The sequence below is a fragment of the Sphaerodactylus townsendi genome, linkage group LG14 (genome assembly GCF_021028975.2).
Source record: "Sphaerodactylus townsendi isolate TG3544 linkage group LG14, MPM_Stown_v2.3, whole genome shotgun sequence".
Classification (NCBI taxonomy): Eukaryota; Metazoa; Chordata; class Lepidosauria; order Squamata; family Sphaerodactylidae; genus Sphaerodactylus; species Sphaerodactylus townsendi.
In genome coordinates this window covers 44,589,032-44,609,919 of record NC_059438.1, presented here as the reverse complement: position 1 = coordinate 44,609,919, position 20,888 = coordinate 44,589,032, and the positions used below count along the sequence as shown (strand labels likewise).

Sequence of the window (20,888 nt, the reverse complement as noted above, 5' to 3'; positions counted from 1 at the left end):
TCTAAAAAGGTCCCTTTTATTAAGGGTAAAGGGTACTTGTTTGAGAGACTGAAACAGCATTTAAAACCACCGATAGTCCGTATTAAAGTCGCAAGGAGCCGGGGCTCTTTTTTCTTTACAAAAAGGACTGGGGCTGCATGAGAGTGCTTAGTAGTTTCGCCGCATGAACCCGCCCATGGAGCCAGGTTCTTATCTAGGAAGGCACGGAGCTCTTTCTCCCCTCACAGCAGGGCTCATTCGGTAGATTCTACCCTTGGGCAGCTGGGCTCCCCGGCTGCAGGAGGATTTTGCAATCAGTGTCCCTATGGGGTAATTCGATCACACTCCTGCTCCTCAAATACTCTTGGACAAGTCCTGATATGCGTGTGGTATTTCTGTAGGGCTAGGAGTTGAAAGCACATTCAAGGCATCGTTGTTCATTGGTTTTTCATCAATTACCGGGTTTTCCCCACTGTTCATATGGTCCCCACAAGGGGGGTCAGTGAAATGGAGGATGCGCTTCTTCCAATATTACGATGGTTGGTTCATGTGTGAGCAACCATGGCATGCCTAACACAATGGAGTGCTTGGCTACCGGAGCAAGTATAAAAGCTTAATTTTTTCCTAATGTTCACGCGCAGCGGAGAAACACTGGTTGGGTCTTAAACTCAGCCGGACCTTCAGCTCCCAACGGATCGCCATCCATTTGAGTAAAGGGAATAGGTTTAAGTAAAGGAACCCTGCCTAAACCAAGCTCTTCAGCCACCCAGGGCCTCATGAGGCAGTGGGAACAGCCCTAGGCCCACGAGCGCGGAAGCTAAAATGCGCCAAGACGCTTAGAGGGGTTGGCCAAAGATGTCAGAATAACAGTAACGGGAGCACTCGCCTTCACTCACCGCATCTGGAGCCGGTCCAACTCCCACCGGCGCTAGTTAGCGAGCAAGGCAGACAGCTGTCATCCCTCCTCTAAATCCTCTTCGAAAGCTGCTTTAGTTGTTCCACCAGGCGGCTGCCCCGACGGCGCCGGGGCTTGGCAGTGGAGGTGCGCGGAGCCGGAGCGCCGAGATTTTTGCTTCTTAGGGCAGTTTGCAGCAAGGTGACCAGGTCCTCCCGCCGCAGTAAAGGTTAATAATCCAAGGCGGCGGCGGCGTTCCGACGCGGGAAACAGTTGCAAAATAGGGGCTTGGTTTACTTTACTGGAAGGCGCCGGTGTGGTTGAAGTTTTTGGGCGAAGTGCTACCACCCGCGCTGGCACGGGCAAGACGGGCGGCTACTCAGCGCAACTACCCCGATCCACTCGGCAACGGCCCGTGGGATCCGAAAAAGGAGCACTGTTTCGCGAAGCTTTACATCCATTGCCTCAAAGAAATATTCACATTTCGGCGCGCTTCAGGCCAGTCAGGAGGAAGTTTACTGGCCACCGCATCGAAATTTTCGAGCAAATTCGGCGAAAAGAACGACAGTTGCCTTGTTGGATGGTTTTTACCATTTGTATTGGCGCTATTTTCAGCATCCGGATCTTTGGAAACGAAGGTTTAGCGCTAGCAAGTATAAGTCACGGCACCGCGGCGGTGCGTCGCCAGCTTGAAGTTCATAAAGAGTCAATGGAACCATTCAGCAGCTACCCCATCTAGCACTGACCTTAACATTCCGTGACTTTCTCCCCGCTCAGAGCTTATAAGTCAATGAACTCTTGCATATGGGCATCCAGTTGCAAGATGAAATAAGGGAGTTTCGATGCTGTCCCATCAAAGCTGGCTAGAGGGGGGGATTCTGTAGAAACCCCTCCCTGCAGCTCTAGGCATCTGTTTCGGGCGGCTGGTATATTGAGGCTTTCGACCTTGAGGCAATGGAGGGGGTGGTTGGAACGGAGGTGGCTGGCGGTACTGGTTGTTGGCCCACCGGGTACTGGCTATCCTCGGCTCCACGCTTCAATCGAGGGGAGGAAGAACAGCTGCGCGCTTTGGGAAGATTTTTGACCCGGACGGGGGCCCTGGCCAATGTAGCTTGTTGCCTCCGCAATTCCCGCTCCAGTTCAGCTTTCAGTTCCCTTTCTTTGCGCGCGCTGCGCGCTCTTTGGTGATTATGTAAAGCCACCCTCTCACGCTCTAACTTTTTCTCTCTCGGCGCGCTGTAGGGTTAGAGCCAGCTCGGTTTGTGTTTGGGATAGCCTTAACACTGTCGCCTCTGGCGCTGTGTCAAGTTTGGAATGCTCCAGGACTTTGCCGCGAACAGGTAAGATCCTTGTATGAATTGTTGACGTAAAACTTCTTTCTCACGCATCCAGTTCAGCTCTGGACCTCTTTACGCTATGTTCACGCTCTTCTTTGCAAGCATTCCCGCCTCCTGTTCCCAAGCCTTACCGCTTCATTCTAAGCCCTCCTCTTTGGCATCTTCTTCGCTGCCAACTGGTCTTCCCAGCGCTCCCTCGTTGGCTGCGGTTCTGGATCGGGATAAGGGTCGAGTTCCACATCAGGAGGGGCCCCACCTTCCGCTCTGCGAAGCTCCACACCTAAATCAGCTGCTCCCGGCCTTGGGAACGTGAAGTCGGGCCTTGTATAGCCTCGACTAATCTTGGATCCCACATCTAACGGAGGTGCGGATGTGGGTGCTGTGGGTAATATCTTGGGACGCTTCCAGTACTGTGCCACTGTTGTTCTACGGGAATGTCATCGCTATTCGTCCAGGAACTTTTCGGAGCGGACTCCTGAGTATCGCCATGTATAGCTGACAACCGCAGCTCCTCAGGAACAGGTTGCATCGGGTGGTTTGTAATCCATACGATGCCGGGTAGAGATTAAATTGGTATCGACAGGGGCCCGATCCATAGACAACGCGCCACCTGTCCTTCATAAACCTCACATGACTGTAAGTCACTCGCTGCTCATCCAATTGGAGGAAAGCCAAGCTCCTGCATTTCGAGTCGGGGTTTGGAGAGAGTTACCAATGAAAGCTTATTCTTCCCCCAGTTCCTTCTGATTCCTTGGAAGGGAAGGCTCGAAACCCTCTTTGGGGGCTATCGATCCTTCCACATAGTCTGGAGCATTCAATCCTTGCATGTTGGGGAACACCAAGGATCCACTATAATCCAACACAATGGTTTAGATGAAAAAAAGGAGTCTTGCCATAATGTAAGGAATTCCGAAAGAAGCAGAAATAAAAGGCATTGGTTCAAAGTCCGTTTATTCAGACACTTCAGAAAGCACACATACACGGGATGGCAAGACTGCCTGCTCCCGCCTAAACTACAGGTTATAAACGTTCCCCCCCCCCCCCTTACCACCCAGTCTCATTCTCATGGGAACGGAATGCTAGTTTCAAACATCTACGATAAGGCCACTAGCAAGGTTACTATAGCAGAATCTGGCTTCTCGCCCGGCCGAAGGAATTGTCAAGGCCGGACGGCAATCAGAAGGGCGAACTCAACCGGCATCTTTACATTTATTTCGGGATTTGCTTTTGCTGCTTTCTGGATGCTGAGGGTGGTGGAATGGGTTAATTGCATTTCTAACTGACTTTTCTCTGTCTTCTGTGTGATGCTATATTGTACCAGGTGCTGCTCAAGGTCAATGCCTGGCTGTCTTCACTGTTATCTCATTTGCAGTTCTTTTGGGCATGCATTCCCACGATGGGGGGGGGGGTGCACTCTGCTTTAACTATAGGGGTTTGCGCGGGCAAATCTCAATCTTGGCATTGACCATGTATGTTTTGCTAGGGGTGGTGAGTGATTTGTGAGAGCTGATGCTGACCTTTGTTTGGTAAATGTTTTGCTGGGGGTGTTTTGTGAGAGATTTACATGCTTAATACCCACTTGCACTGGCTTGGAGTTGTTTCTCAGGCTAACAACCTACCTCATAGGGTTGGTGTGAGAACAAAATTAGGAAAGAGAGTTGGTGGGGCGAGAGCCATGTATGTTTTGCTGGGGGTGGGACGTGTTTTGTAAGCTGGTGCAAAAAAGCATTGTTTGGTCATGGTGGGGGAGGGTGGCCGTCCATACGGGGGGTGGGGGGGCGCCAGCTCAGGTTTTGTCCCCAGGCTTCAGTTTGTCTAGATTCGCCTCTGGCTGATATTATGGGAATGCGATTATGGGTTGAATCTTTCTGTAACTTACGAGTATATACTGAGGCCAGAGAGCCAAACTTTAGTTTCGGCTGTCTGAGCCTTGGGCTGACACAGTTCCAATAAAGCTCTTGAAACCTTCTTGAGTCTCATTTGATGACTGGAGTAACAGACCCTTACAACAGACCACTCTGGTAAGCAGCCTTCGGCCACCACTGGGGAGAAATGTGTAAATAAATAGAAGGAGTGCTTTAATTCATTTTGCTATATGTTCCCTCTGAAGTTAGCCAGTGCATACTGGGATGCCCAGAAGATACTGACAGTCTGCCTAGGGTCGGTTGGATTAATAGGAGGAAGAGACTGGCAGGGAGGCATTTGGGATGCAGCCCTTGGCCCAAACTGGCAAAAAGAGACTTCCTGAATTCCCAAGTGCCTGGTTTAACGGCTTGGATGCAGCCTCAACTGCCAAAAGGCACATCCGTGTGTGCCTCGCATTTACAACTCTGTCCTGTCCCCAGTCCATGCAGCTGGAAAGGGCCATCTAGGGGCCACTGAACAGGGACAGCTCATGCAGGTGGCCCCTGCCCGGAATACTGGGCCCCTCTCCTTGAATCTCCAAAGAATTGTGTACTGCCAGGGTTAGGCATGTTTGCTCTCAATTCCAGATATTTGCAATGTTGCCCTCAATAATCTGTATGTCTCTTTTTATTCCGTTTGGTTTTTTAGTAATCCTTACAAGGTTGTAAAGGAGCGTTGGAACTCTGTCCCCAGAACAGCCACTTTTGTCAAGTATAGAATCTGTGTGCTCAGCAGGCAGCTCCTTTCGCTGAGGCCTGAGAGGTGGCAGGGGGAGGGTTATTCTCAGTGTTGTACTCCTTCCTGAAGAGATCCCACATCCATACCAATGTCTCCAGAGCATACATGTCCTTTGACCCCACCGGAAGAGCCCTACAGGTGCAGTGCTGCTGATATGTGAAGCAGGAAGGAGGGAAGCAAAAGCAGTGGGGGACAGCCCAATTTCATCAGATCTTGGAAGTTGTCATGAACCTGCCCTCAGCCTAGGAGTTCTTTACATGCGTGTTTTATGTTTGTGTCCCTGCAAAATTTGTTCCATCTCTTTGTGTCACCATTCCAAGTTGTAAATCCAGCCTCCCACATTAACAGTGACTTGGGGAACACCAATGAAGGCTGCTTCTGAGCAAGTACAAAGGACAGAGTTTCCCAATTACTACAGCCCTTCTCCTGCACATATTTAGTGTGAGCAAGTGATCTAAGGCTCCCAAGGAGGAGCTAATTCACAATCAATATCCAGATCATGTTTTACAGTTGCCATCCATCTTGCCCTCTGGCCCCTCCCTGACAGGAAGGCAAATGGTTATCTCTCTGCAAAAATGTATCTCTGCTCTCTCTGACCTCTTCTTATGGCTCGCTTCCCCGGGAAAACAAAAGGCTGACAGGATCCCAGGATGCACTTCAAAGCAACTTGACACCTCTGAATCACAATGGGTACTTGGATGGGCGTCCACCAAACAAGAGTCTACAGAGGAAGGCAATGACAAACCACCTCTGTGCCTCTCTTCTTAGAAGCCCCTTGTGGGTTGCTGTAAGTCTCTTGAACTTGATGGTGCTCAGCACTCAGGTATGCATGTAGGCAGTATCTTTTCTCCAACTCAAAGGGGCTTACAATCACCTTGCCCTTCCCCCCTCACAACAAACACCCTGTGAGGTAGGTGGGACTGAGAGAGCTCTGAGAAGCTGTGACTAGCCCAAGGTCACCCAGCTGGCGTGTGTGGGAGTGTACAGACTAATCTGAATTCCCCAGATAAGCCTCCACAGCTCAGGCGGCAAAGCCAGTTCCTCCAGATACACGAGCTCTTAACCTCTTATCTGAATTCCCCAGATAAGCCTCTACAGCTCAGGCGGCGGAGCTGGGAATCAAACCCGGTTCCTCCAGATTAGATACACGAGCTCTTAACCTCCTACGCCACTGCTCAATGCCTAATAAAGGTTATTATTATTATTATTATTATTATTATTATTATTAAATCCACCCCCTTTGCCATGGATTTAAAGGGAGAATCTGAGGTCCCCAGTGTAAACATTGAAAGTGATGATGTTTCAGGGTGGGGGAGAATCCACCCCAAAACAGCATCACTTTCAATTTTGTTTAAACTGGGGACCCCAGATTCTCCCTTTAAGGTGGATTTAAAAGGAGAACCTGGGCTCCCTAGTTTAAACACCATTGAAAATGATGCTGTTTGGGGGTGGATTCCAGCATCACTTGTTTAAACTAGGGAGCCTAATTGGGGGGACTGGATACAACACCATAAAATGTTTTCATAGCAGTAATAAAACATTTTGAAAGCATTTTGAAAATGTTTTCAATCAATCAAATCAGTGTTTATTAGCCTTAGGCCATTTACACATACAAAGGTACATCAGCCAAAGCCCTCCTCCCCTCAGATTACAAAAGTATAAAACATGTTATGAGAGTTTTTCAAGCATTAGAGTACAGAAGCAATGCAGTTATATAACATTAAACGGAATATCATAAATTTAGTTAAAACAGGATTATAATTTTAGGAATCTTTAACCACCTTTATTACAACTTAACTTTTGTGGTTTGAACATCAGTTGAACTTTCTCTGATTTTTGCTGCTAGAAACATAAATATTGCTACTTTGGATGTAACCGCACGCTACACAACAGCCCTCAGAAAGCAAACTTTCTCCTCCTCCTGGCCTGTCAGGGCTGACACGATATCATTGATATATTTGTTACCGATAGCAGAATAACAAAATGGACAATGAAGTGTGTAGTGTATTATGTCCTCACACTGATTTAAGCTACATCTACATACTTGTAGCTCTCTTGGTATTTTAGCAAATCTCCCCAGTAAATGTTCTGATTTAAACGTCTGATATCTCAGGGAAGTGAATGATTTTCTTAGGTTTGCTTCCTTGAGATTTGATAGATATTGTGCATGTAACATTTGCTCCTTTTTAACACCTAGAGAACCATGGGGAGTATTTCTGGATGGCAGCAAGTTGGTTGTCTTGTAGAGCATCTTTACTATAGAGCCAGTCACCACTCTTTTGCTGACGTCCCATATATGAATAGTTTCCAGGTCAGGAATTTCATAGAGAGCTAGTATGGGAGAAATTTGGTCCTTCCAATCTATTTGTTCTCATCATGTGTCTGTAACTCAGATTTACTAATTGGTTGGGCTTTAGAGTTGCCAGGGTTTTATAGTACAGAAGCATTCTTATTACGGGATTCTAGTCCTGATGGAGGGTAGTCCTACTTCCATTCGAAGCAACGGGGCGGGGGTGGAGGGTGTGGTAGGGCCAAAATCTTTCTCAGAAAGATATTTTGGACTGTTTCCAGTTTTCCTACTGTATGGTGCATGTCCCAACCCCAGATTTCTGCTCCGTACAGTACTTGGCGCCAGCACTTTACTCTGGAAACACTTTAAGAATTGGAGGAATCAGTAGGCCTCCTTTACCAAAGAAAAATCTGAGTAGCCCATTGGACAGACGAGTTGCGCTGGAAATTTTTTCCCTTATTTGGGCCCTCCAGGAAGAAAATGTTTTCAAAAAAAAATATTTCTGCTGTGTGGCATGGCCCATTGCTGTGTTCAGTTTTGTGAGTTGGGGCATGTTCTATAATGTGATGGTGACTTTGAGATGACCTGGTGCAAAAAAAAAAATCATTGTTTGGTCATGGTGGGGGAGGGTGGCCGCCAAACTCAGGTTTTGCCCAGGGCTCCAGTTTGCCTAGGTACGCCACTGGTTGTAAGCCATTTTGAGAAAAGCAGGGCATAAAAACCAACTCTTCTTCTGTTGCTGCTCAAAACCTCTGAGATATCCCAATATCGTTAACTTTATTTAAAAGAGAAGTTGGTAGAGTAAGTACATTGGCACTTTTTAAAAAAAAAGTTCTGTACCAACAGCATTTTCTGTATGATGAAGACACTGGCAACTGACTCTGGTACACACGAACCTATGTGTGTTTGTGAACACACACAAGCTGCAGTATACAGTATCTGAGCCGTACAGAACAATCCTAAAGGGGGCCCTCAAACACATTGAGGGAGTCAGTGGACCTTTGTGCTGGCATCTCTCCAAGATACTCTGGCAAATGGGTCAATTATGCTGGTGCAGATTCTCAGCACCCACTAGGTAACGCCTTAGTCTCGCCCCTCATCTTCACCTTTTCAGAGCTTTGGCTGCAAAAGGCCTGTTTTCGAGTAAAACGCAATACTGAGGAACTACAGTTCCCAGGAGACCTTTGGGGTTCACAAGGTTTCTGGAACCTAGGTATAGTTCCTATCAGGCCTTTTTTTTTTACTGAAGAACAAGACTGGCACTTTGAAGCCTGGAAAAAAGTTCTGGAAAAAGGAACTAAGGTAAAGTGGGAAGAGGGGCAGGTTGACGCTGAGGGCATGGGAGTACGGAAAATGTGGAATGCGCACCTGGCGCAGTTTGGCCCAGCTATGCCTCTGATTTTAATCTTTCATGCTGAAAAACATTCAATAGGATATGCATTAGTGATTGCAAAGGGTTATTTATTCATTCCAGTAAAATATTACAGCCTCTTATAAGGAACCATTAAGAATTCAAACTCTCACTTTTGAACATTTTACACATTTGAACAGACTCTAAAATGAATCATTTAACCAAACTATTCAATATTTTAAACTGTAATAAGAGAGAAAACTCCAAACATGTGTGCCCACAGTTTCAAATAACTGCACTAATTCAGAAAGCTGAATGCTTTGAAATAACAGTAACACATACACACAAAAACCCTAAACATCTACTGTAGCTTTAAAGATTACACGCGATTGGAATTCCCAGGTTTTACTACGTGTAACGCTTCAAGAAGGTTGAATGATTCCGCTCAAAATGTGCTGCAGAAATGGTGGAAACAGAGTGCTGATGGAAGGAATAAAAGAGGAATTGCACTTAGAACTCTGCTCAGCCAAGAAGGATTTCAGCTTGAGCTTTCCAGGAAGGAGCCAGCCTCGGTTTTATAGTATGCCAGAATATTTCTGCTGCAGCCATACCTTCAAAAAGGATCTGCTGCCATGTTTTCATTCTCCCTCCACCATAGCATGCACAAAGAAAAACATTATCCCACTCCTTTAGAAACCCAGGAAATGTTCATACCCACCCATTCCACACTTGCACGTTTTGTGCCTACAATACAACAGTAAATGCAGGCAATGCTGAATTCCATGCAGTTTTAGAAATGTCATCACCATGTCTATTTTATTTTGTAAAAGCTATTTTTAAAAAGTTTGCATTTTACATGTTAGGTTGACGAAACTTGGCCATGGGGCACACCCGCCCACAGCAATTTGCAAATTGTATAATTAAAAATATTAAGCAAAAATTCTAAAGGGCAACTTATAAAAATGCAACAAATAAAAACAGCAGTGGTAAGAGGCAATATAAAATGTCCAAGGTTTTATTCTGCCTGATCCAGTTGTTCACAATGGAATATTCTTCCAGGGGGAGGGGAATTTCATTCAGTGAATTGATTACGCCTACAGAATAGAAAGTTCTGACATTTTTCTTATCTCAGCAGATTTTATGTATCCACTTCTGCTAACTTTCCAACTAGAATTGACCCTTGCTTCCTTCACAGTCAACAAAACCTCCTGAAATATTACTGAGTCACAAACTACCCTGCAGAGTGATCAGCACACAACACTGTCTACAGAGGTCATGTGACTGCACCACAGTCCAGAGTCTAATCTTCACACTGCTGGACAGGAACAGCCAACTGCCAGCCTGCCTCTAAAGCCATGTGATCTGGCCCCCGGCAGCTCCACCTAATTTTCGTCAAATAAAAAGCACTTTACAGCTGCAAGAAACATAGCCTTTCAACATTTTAATGTTGCATATCTCCAGCAGGTATGTACAAAAATATCCATGTTTAAGTAGAGGTGTGCCTGAATCATTGGGCGCCTTACTAATCAATGGTTGCCAACTTTACCATGCAATCTCACCACTCCAGAGGGGCTCAGGAATAACCTCTACAGTCTTTATGTTTTGAAAACTCTCACCAAATATACTGAGAAAACACTGCCGCCATCAGGGGACGGAAACGTTGATCAGCTCTGGTATGCAAAAATGCCTTTTAAAAAAACACTTCTGATCAAACATTACTGAAGCTGGAATATACACCCATTGCCCTATCCAGACAAAATGGTGACTGCGCATGTTGAGACAATCACATGCACCATACTCTCCTGCTACCTGCACCTGGAGCACTGGGACCCCGAAGACGGAGGAGGCTTTTGTGTGACACAGCCCTGGGGTTAGCTCTCTGGGGAATAAAGTGTTTTCTGAGTGCACAGGAACAGACACTATTCTTGAGAAACCCCGATATGGCTCCTGAACAGGGCAAGAAAGACTCAGAACTTGATATTGCAAGTTGCTTTCACAGCATCACAGAGTCCCCAGGAGTGATTCCATGCAAAGAAATTAAAGACAGCAACAAACAGAAGAAGGCAGGGCCAGCGGGTGGAGCTGGAGTCGAAATGCTCTCATTATCTTCCCCATCACAGAACTGGCACTGGCCCAACTCCGAGGCAAATCTAAGATTTCGAGGGGCCTCAAGAAAGACCACAAGAGCCTCCTCTTTGGCCTTTGAGTGGCTTCTAGAGTCTCCATAACTTTTGACACTGGGTAAAACATGCTTTTGGAAAGCTTATGTATGTTTATTTTTATATTGTTCATTCTGAATGCCCAATAAGTAAAACATTCATTCCAGGCTCCTCACTTTTACTCTGCAGAATGGGGGTGAGTGCAAAGGCTTAGGCCGTTTCTGCATGGTCCAGATATCCCAGGTTGAGCCAGAGAAATATCCCAGTTTCTGGGCTGCCAAAAGTTCCAAAGTAGGGAACCAATGAAATCCGGAAAGTAGGTTTGTCCGACGATATTTCCCTCATCCTGGGTTTTTCAAAAATCGCCAAAATGGTGATTCTTTTCAAATCAAATTAATCTCCAAGATTATATCCTTTACAGGCACAATGGACACTCTACTGGCTCCCACCAGAAAGCCCTCAGGCTCTCATGCTGCACCCCCCACCCCAGATTACCTTTTCAGTAGCTCTAAAAAGCCTCCCTTTTTCAACTCCGTATGTTCCTTTGGTCCCTGTGGTAAGGCCGGTTCTGGCCTATCCTGCTGCCCACGGTCGGGATTTTCTGCCTTGTCATAGTCTAAATGCTCCCCTATTAACCAATAAGAACCAGGAAAGTTACATGATGAAAGAGGACAGTTACTCTGAACTCCATTCAGAAAGGACTATACTACCAGCAATGGTGCTAACTTATGCCAGCCAGTGGCCCTTACTCTTGCAGGGCAGCCTCTGTGAAAGGCTAAATCTACATCAGCAAATATGGGGAAGTCTTCAGAGGTGCAGGAGGGGCTCCTACCTGCCAACCTGCCATTTTCTAGAGCCAAAACAGAAGGGGGGGTTATTTGCACCTGCACTGGCTGCAGGTGTGCAAGAGGAGGAGGGAAAGAATGGGGGAGGACCCGAGGGAATATACGTTCTTGGCACAGGATCACAATATTTACAGTGATCATTTCCTTACCCAAGGGCATATTGTCGGAACCATGGTTAAGAATGGCGGCACCAAAGTACTGAAGCTGTATTTCTTCCGGCAAATTCTGGAAAGGAGAGGGGGGGGGATCAATTTTTTATCCCGTTCCTTCGATATCAGTAAATTAAGTTGTCCTCCTACTTCTCCCCACACCAGCGACTTTGTATTTGTAAACTCAGGATGACTGACAGGAAAAGGATGGAAGAGCGGGGAATTTGAAGGTGGGGGACAGAAGGAACACATGATCCCCACAGCCTGGCTCCAGATTCAGTCAGGTCTCACTTCCACCAGCCCTTGCTGTGTGGACCTCAGAAGACAACCCTGGTGAATGTAAGAAGAGAAATGTGCAAAGCAGCATCAGGGTCCAGGAGCAAGTTCAGAAAAACAGAAAGAAACAAGTGGCCTGGACACAGAAATTGAGCACATGGGCGGGAATAGAACTAACTGCTCCCAATGGGAAGGAAGAAACACATTTACACCCCCCACAGGAAAGGTGCTAAAATGTGCACTAAATTAAGCAATACAGATGTACTCCGCGGGGCGGCCGCCTTCATCCAAAAGACAGGCTTGGACAAGCACTGCTGGAAGCAACGGAAAGGATTCAGCTTGATCACTTCCATTTCCGCAACAGGCAGTCATGAACCAAAGGAAAGATTTTGCCGCATTAAAAAGCAGTTCACCTGAAAAATATGCTGCTGGGTTGATTTCTGACTCTCACATATCCCTTGAACAAGGATCTGGCTAAACATCCTGTTCCATTATGATGCAGGGAGCTGTCAGTACAAGATAACTGTACTGTAGATAAACCTGTAACTGTGCAACTAAGCCTATCATTAAATTTGAGAAGACGTATTAAGAAGACTTTCCTATTCTGACCAAGGCCGCTTCATTACGGCTCTTTAAAATGGCTTCTGGGGACAGGATAAACGCCATCCCCATGAGGGAGTTGAGCCATTTGGCGCAGACAGGCGGCGCTTGCTGCTAAGCAGCAGCGCCACCTGGCATAAATCGCCCTTCCTTGTGGGCGGCGTTGTCGCCTCTTGAAAACTAACCCTTTAAAGAGGTTGTTTTCCCCTGTGACAAAATTCCCGCGGCGCTGGTGAACATGCGCTAGTTTCGTCTTCAATTGCCTCATTATCGCCATGCTTGTGCTGGTCGTTGCCGCTTCATCGCTATTACCAGAGGCCCGTCCGCTAATCCTCCGACCCTGGAGGTCGGCGTTGTGCAGCGTGGCGGCTTTCGGCAACCTAGCAGGCCGACGATCGGGGACAAGGTGAGTGGGACGGGAGGGAAGAGGCGGCTCCATCTGCCAGAGCCGCTTCAGCTCGTCTGCACGGCAACCTCTCCAGAGGCCGTCCGCGAAGAGCTTGTATGTTTAACGGTTACTCCATACCTTCCACGGCGGGCAGAATTCTGCTGCCGGCGTGGAGGTGCCACTTCTCGACGGCACGTATGAAACTGGCGCTTTAAAGAAAACCACCAAGTCCTGCCTATAAGATTTCCAATATTTCTCAGGGTACAGTTTTTAGAAGGGCATTTCTCCCTAGCAGTTTTAGCTATTATTGTTCCCAACGTAAGATTTAATTCATAAATATAATATTTTAAAAACATTACAATAAATACCTCTCTTAGATACATCACATCTTTCTGAAGTCTTGTTCTTCCAACATGTGGCCTGGCTGCACCACAGATATAGGCTGCACCTCTGGCTACATTTCTAAGCAAATAATACATAAATATGTGTCTGCTTGAATGCACAAAACAATGATTGAAAACAACAAAAACAGAAGGGGTTCTTTTCGAATTTGGACAGTTGGCAAATAACAGCTTTAAGCAGAAAATACCAGGATATCCTGCAGTAATTTTGTTTTATTTTAATTGAAAATATTTATGTAACAATCCATAAACACGTGAATAAGTAAACAAACAATGGCTACTTTCTTTGTCTTCATTTTCATTTTAACAGAATTACTTGCAAAATGCCACTATTATTTGTTTCTCTGTTTACTTCATTCATGCCCCGTCTTCCCCACAGATGCACACAAGCCCAGGAAGCTGCCTTATTCTGCACCAGCCCACCAGCCCATTGAGGCCAGCACTGCCTGCTCAGACCGACAACCTGATCAGCACGACTCACCTGGGACTGGCTCTAATTCTCTAATACCAAGGAAAGGAAAACTGTGTTTATCTTTTTGGATGCAGAGAAAGCCGTTGATAATATTTCATGGACATTCGTGTTAAAGACATTGGAATATATAAATCATTCCAGATTTCTAGACTGGATACAGAGAATATACACTAGACTAAGAGCAAGAATTTTAATTAATGGTATTTTGACAGAAGTTCAAACTGAAAACAGAACGAGGCAAGGATGCCTATTATCACTGTTATTCTACATCTTGGTTTTGGAACTGTCAGGACTGCAACTCCCAACATGCACTGGCTCCCGCCTTTTTCTAAAAAGTCCGGGAAAACAAACTGAGAAGCTACATTCCATCAGAGCTTCAGAGCCAATGGGAGACCAGGAGCTGGGAGGAGGGGAAGAGTTGATTGGTTGCTGTCTGTCTTTGTAAATAGTTTAAATACTGGAACTGAGGACAAGAATCCTCAGTTCCAGCACCCTGTAGTTAGGACAACATAAATCAATAAAGTTCCTTTTCTAAAGTTAGCTTTGTCTGAGTGTGTTCAGCCTTGCAGGAACTCTTGGCAACAAAGATTAAGCAGGATCAAAGAATCAGAGGTCTAAAAGTAGAAGGAGAAGAATTCAAGATGAAAAGTTACACAGACGACATCATATTGACAATGAGTAATCCTCACTCTTCAATACGACATATGATCGATCAAACGGTATTATTGGGACACTTTGTAGGGTATAAAATTAACTGTCAAAAAAACAAAAATTATTACAAGATTCTTAACAAAACAAGTAACAGGTTGTGATGTTTTTGCCCACGAAGTCAAATATTTGGGAATTAATACGAATGGCCAAATTGATAATCTGTTTAAAGATAATTATGGAACAACCTGGAACAACCTGGAAAAAACTTCAAGAAGATCTACAGAGATGGTTCAAACTTAAACTATCCTGGTTAGGAAAAATTGCAAGTATTAAAATGAATGTCCTGCCCAAGCTGAATTTCCTGTTTCAAATGTTGCCACACATTTTAATAAATTTATCTGGAGCAATAAAAGACCAAGAATAAGATTCAAAGTTCTACAAGATTAAAAAAAGAAGAGAAGACCTAGCTGTACCCAATATCAAACTATATTTGATATCCCAATATCAAATACCCAATATCAAACTGTACCCAATATCAAACTATATCAAACCAAGCAGGAGGACTTGTGTGGATTTTGTAAAATAAGAAACTGCAGATTTAACAACAGGTAATACACAATTATCTACGGAGGGGAAAAACTGAACAAAAGATAGAGTCAATTAAAAAATACTCCCATTTAATAAGAAAAAGACTTTTTGAAATCTGGAAAAAACATACTTTTGACAGTCCTCCAACCTCACACTTAAAATCTCCTATAAAAGCCAATTATGATACAGAAATACAGAAGAAGAAATGATCAGTAAGAATGGGAAAATCAAATCATGGAAAGAGATAAAGGAAGAGGGCAAGAAAATACAATGGCTGATATATTTCCAGATATCCAGACTTAGAAGAGTATTGATATCACAGGAAGACTTTGTGAAATGTCAGATTTTGAAAAAGAGATTACCACACAGAAACAACATTTGATGGGAAGAATATAGAAGATGCTGCTGAAATCTGAAACAGAAATAGGTCAAGGTATGCATTGTAAAATGGATGCAAAATCTTAAAGAAGAGATAACCTCTCAACAGTGGGAAACATTATGGACTAAAAGTATTAAACTTACAAATGCTAAAACAGAATTGGTATAAACTGTTTTACAGGTAGTATGTAACTCCTGAAATGATCAAGAAGATGACTAAACAAAGTGATGGTCTCTGCTGGAGAGATGTCATGAAGAGGTTGGATCCTTCTTCCATATGTGGTGGACTTGCAGAAAAAATCAAGAAGTATTGGATTGCAGTACATATGAAAATGCAAAAAATAATTAAATTAAAAATTTCCCCTTACTGTCACAAGGATGTTACTGGGTATCTTGCCAGAAAACCTTCCTATGAAGCTTAGCAAGCTATGTTGGCACTCATTATCCTCAGCAAGGTTAATAATTGCATCTTGTTGGAAAACCAATGAAGATTGTAATACAGAACTTTGGGAAGATAAAATCAGAGAATATGTTATAATGGCTAAACTAACAAACCTTGTAAATAGCCAGTCAAAACATGAATTTGATAAGAAATGGGAACTTTATTTCTTTTATGAGGCTGAATCAACTATGTAAAAATAATAATAGGAAGATTATTAATTATTAATTAATTATGGCGATATAAGAGATTATTTAATAATGATGCTGCAGAGCTAGTGGTTAGAATTTTAAGTTTTTGTAATGTTCTCTACAATTATTTCAAGAGTCAATGTGCTACAGCTAATATCTATACAGTTCTTGGGTAAATAAGAACATAAGAAGGAGCCTGCTGGATCAGACCAGAGTCCATCTAATCCAGCACTCTGCTACTCGCAGTGCCCCACCAGGTGCCTTTGGGAGCTCACATGCAGGATGTGAAAACAATGGCCTTCTGCTGCTGCTGCTCCTGAGCACCTAGTCTGCTAAGGCATTTGCAATCTCAGATCAAGGAGAATCAAGATTGGTAGCCAGAGATCAACTTCTCCTCCATAAATCTGTCCAAGCCCTTTTTAAAGCTATCCAGGTTAGTGGCCATCACCACCTACTGCGGCAGCATATTCCAAGCACCAATCACATGTTGCGTGAAAAAATATTTCCTTTTATTAGTCCTAATTCCTCCCCCCAGCATTTTCAATGTATGCCTCCTGGTTTTAGTATTGTGAGAAAGAGAGAAAAATTTATCTCTGTTAACATTTTGTACCCCATGCATATAGACTTCAATCCCAAACGCTGCAGCCTCTCCTCATAAGGAAGGTGTTCCGGTCCCTCAATCATCCTCGTTGCCCTTCTCTGCACTTTTTCTATCTCTTCAATATCCTTTTTGAGATGTGGCGACCAGAACTGAACACAGTACTCCAAGTGTGGTCGCACCACTGCTTCATATAATGGCATGACAATCTTTGCCATTTTATTATCAATTCCTTTCCTAATTATCCCCAGCATAGAGTTTGCCTTTTTCACAGCTGCCATGCATTGAGTTGACATTCCCATGGAACTATCAACTAGGGCGCCCAAAGAGTTCCTTTCACTGGATCTGTGACTGATAGCACTGACCCCTGTAGCGTGTATGTGAAGTTTGGATTTTTTGCCCCTATGTGCATCACTTTACATTTTGCTACATTGAACTGCATTTGCCATTTCTTAGCCCACTCACCTAATTTATCAAGGTCCGCTTGGAGCTCTTCGCAATGCTTTGCGGTTCTCACCACCCTACATCATTTGGTATCCTCCACAGGGATTGGTCAGTGCCGATGGGCTTTGAATAGGCTCAGCCCAGTGCCATCACCTCCTCCGTCTCACCTTGAGCAGAGGGCCCAGCAGTCTGTAAGGCTCTGTCTGTTCTGCCATCTCAGGCTGCCTGGGTGCTGCCTCTCCTGCCTTGTATTGTCTGGATTTTTACGGTTTTTACAAGGTGAAATGGCCACACACTGATTATACCCATTGGTTTCACATTATTAATATTTGCTTCAGTGCACCCCCACATAATAAGAAGTTGGTATTTACCACATCAGAGCAACTTTTAGCATAGTAAAAAGAAGTTGGAATGAAACAGCTGCCAGATGAAATTCGTGTGGTTAGCATCACCATTTCTGCACATGAAAAAATGTGATAATATGGGTGTGCTTCTCTGGTAGCTGGGACAAAGACATCTGTTTTTGCCTATACCATCACCTCTCTACAATGTCAAGCTTTCACGGTACGCATATTTTACACATCATATGTATATACAAGGAAACAGATACACAAATACATATGTACATGGTCATATAACCATATTCAGGAATATGGACATATATCTGTGCTGAAGTCGCAGGTGACTTGGGCTGACAGCAAGGGGTGGTTTACCCCTGCTTCCCTCTGTAGAGTCTTCCTTGGTGGTTTCCCTGCCAAGCACCGACCCTGCTTAACTGCCAAGATCTGACAAAATCGGGCTTTTTTACCAGGCCACCTCTCCTCCCCCAGTATATATACCCACACATTATTTAACGGCTTCGATAGATGTTTCATCACTGACCTGTCTACAGACAACTGTGCATGTGAGATTTCTGCTGTGCATTCCTGCCTCCTCCACTTCATAGCACTCTCTGTGCCTACATTCACGGTCAGTTTGCTTGTATTGTCAACCTTCAGGATGAGGTAATCTGTTAGATTTGTTTATTTTTAAAAAATGTCTCTATAACCGTGCAGTCACAAGTTATCATGGACCAGAGCAACCTCACTGAGCACAAAAGCCAACGACCCCCAGGAGGAGGAGACTGAAGTTCTGGAACCTCTCCAGAAGGCAGCATTTAGAGCACCTGTGAGAGTCTCTGTTAACGCCCAGGTGGAGCTGCAAATTGCTGGGTCAGCTCTGCCTCCCTTCTCAAACTCAGAATATCCCGCCACAGAACTGAGACCACCGCTGAAGTCTCACCTCAATTGGCTTCTCAAGCCCCCAAGCATTTCTGGGACCCCAAAGCTATGCAAAAATGGATAACACAGCAAACGTATCTGACCTTTGTTTTCTTTGCACCCCTCCCACACAGGCGCCATCTCCTCCTCCCCCATGCCAAAGAATTTTTCAAAGAAAATTACAAACAAACAAACAAAAGGAGAGATTTGAATTTGTTTTAACTAGTAACCAACTGGTTTGGTACCATAGATCTGTTCCAGAAGCAGAGGGGGTGGAAGGAAGAAGCCGTGCTCTACACAGCTTATTTTAGGCATACTTTTAACAAAACATTTATGTATTTGTTCTATGACATTATCGGGTTCAATCCCTGGATCAGTTGGCGGAAGGTGCTAAAAATCAATCACAGGGTCACTCCAGATTTCCTCTTCCTTGGCAGACCCTGCCAACTCCAGGCAAGCTGAGGAACCAAGGGGGTGAGATCACGCAGACCATGTTGGGGAAGGCAACAGAAGTCACAACCATCCTCCTACAGCAGCAGCAGGAGGAGGAGGAAAGTTTTTGCTCCCTTTGCCCTTCATCCCTGGAAGCCCCAGAAATCAACTTCCCCAGGGTCAAAAGGGCATGCTGGAGGGTAGTGTGGGATGCACCCACAAATCATGGGACCCAACCAACCCATTTTGATTTTCCATTTTTAAAAGTAAAGCAATAACTCCATGCAGTCGCTTTTCTTTCTCCCAGCCTGTCTGAAAATTGAAAGAAATGGCTACTCACAAAGTTAAAGGGATCCCTGTATTCTGATTTATCTGCAATAAACAAGATACTGGATAAAAGACAACATTACCTAGTTGGTAAAATGTTTCTGCTGCCATGCCTACTTACATAAACTGCATACTGCTTGTTTACATACCTGAATGGTGTGTATACAAACAGCAGGGCAGAAATTTAACAGGACAAAGAATGGCAATTCCTAAAAATCCTGTCCCTCTTCCTTACCACCCGCCCCCCAATGGCCAGTTGCGCCAGACCCTAAGAAACAGTGAACATTCCAGACAAGTCTAAGCAGCACCTCCGCGGTCCACACAAACAGGTCCTGTAAAGTCATAGGAAAGAAAACAGCTGATTTTAGAACTGTGAATTTCCACAAAGTCTCTCTATAGAAGTTATCATCAGTCCAAATGCAGAGGAGACAGAGAGATACTTGGCCTCAATGACAATGATTACTAAGAATGCTTCTGGGTCTTTAAAACTGTCGTTACGGTCGACGCAAGGAATAGGCGGGACGCAGCGATATCATCCGGTGGAGAGGAGCCAGTGACGATATAGCGTGATCCGTGGATCTGGCTACTCTGCCGAGCTGGCGGTCCATGGCACCTTTTATTAGGGTTTTTGGGAAGGCAGGAGAGCGGGAGAGTGTTGCACAATACATGACTCATAGGGGCTGCGGACGTGCGAGAGGAAACGTTCCTGTCTGGGCCTAATCCATACCTGGGGGTATGCACCTTTTGTCCCTTTGTCCAGGACATCTTGTGACCCGTGAGTCACAGGGGACTTGTGACCAGTGAGGATGCTTGCCCAGAGGGCAACAGATGGCGCAGACATTCCTGTGCACTGTCTGAGGCTCTGCTGGGTTCGCTGGCTCACCCCAACATAAAACAGTGTCAGGAAAGGAATCTTGCTACTGAACTCACTTCAGAAAAGTCATGTCATGGTGCAGTTCTTCAGGTTTCAACGTTGCTTTCTGAACTCACCCAGAAATAGCCTTTTCTGCCTTGAACGTACTTCTGTGTAGACAATGCAGACGTAAGGACAGGGGGAAAGAAATGCATCCCCACGCTTGAATCTCAAGTCTGACACTTTTTCCCATTTGTCTAAATCTGAACAAGGCAGTTGAGGCTTAACAATTTGGGCACAAATAAGAGAGGAAAGGGAGGGTGAAAATGCAGCTATTCTCTGCACATTGTGTTCGATTTGGCTGGAGTGTAGATAGGCAATGGTTACCAGCAGTAATACTTGCACAGTATAGATTGGAGAAAATTGCCTGCCACGTGGGGCTGGGAGTTCAAGGGCATCTCTGCATCGAAGGAGGGCTCCTTGCTCAAGAGGAAAGCACCTCTGCTGGCAGAACACATCCACAGCATCCAACCCAAATGTTTTCTACATACCACTGGGGGAAGAATTTAAAATCCTTGTCTTGAAATGGAAGGGAGGGCTGGTGTCTGCTTGGTCCGCTTGTAACTAAGGACCTGTTTAGTAACACCTACTTAAGATGCTCCATGGTTGCTTATTGATGTGTGGTGTTGAGAGCCAATGTGGTTTAGTGGTTAAGAGTAGGTGGACTCTAATCTGGAGAACGGGTTTGATTCCCCACTCCTCCACCTGGCTCTTATCTGGGTGAACTTGGACTAATCACAGTTCTTCAGAACTCTCTCAGCCCCACCTACCTCATGGGGTCTGTTATGGGGAGGGCTAGGGGAAAGGAGTTGTGGGAAGGGGAAGAGAAAAGCAGTTTGTAAACCCCTTTGAGTCTCTTTACAGGAGAGAAAGGGGGTATAAA

General features: G+C 45.0%; 1 protein-coding gene across 2 annotated transcripts in view; it reads right to left on the bottom strand.

Moving 5' to 3' along the window:
* Positions 1–8,588: 8,588 nt before the first annotated feature.
* Positions 8,589–20,888, bottom strand: part of MAJIN (membrane anchored junction protein) — a 63,287-nt gene continuing 50,987 nt past the window's right edge. The window contains exons 5-11 of one of the 2 annotated variants that reach the window (XM_048515223.1): positions 20,083–20,208; positions 19,106–19,137; positions 17,957–18,066; positions 13,281–13,374; positions 11,649–11,724; positions 11,150–11,282; positions 8,589–8,975 (exon numbers count right to left, since the gene is read on the bottom strand). In XM_048515223.1, coding sequence (XP_048371180.1) covers positions 8,918–8,975; positions 11,150–11,282; positions 11,649–11,724; positions 13,281–13,374; positions 17,957–18,066; positions 19,106–19,137; positions 20,083–20,208 — 629 coding nt within the window. In that variant the 3' untranslated portion in view covers positions 8,589–8,917. The remainder of the gene's footprint in view (positions 8,976–11,149; positions 11,283–11,648; positions 11,725–13,280; positions 13,375–17,956; positions 18,067–19,105; positions 19,138–20,082; positions 20,209–20,888) is intronic. The other variant, XM_048515224.1, reaches the window with a different exon arrangement.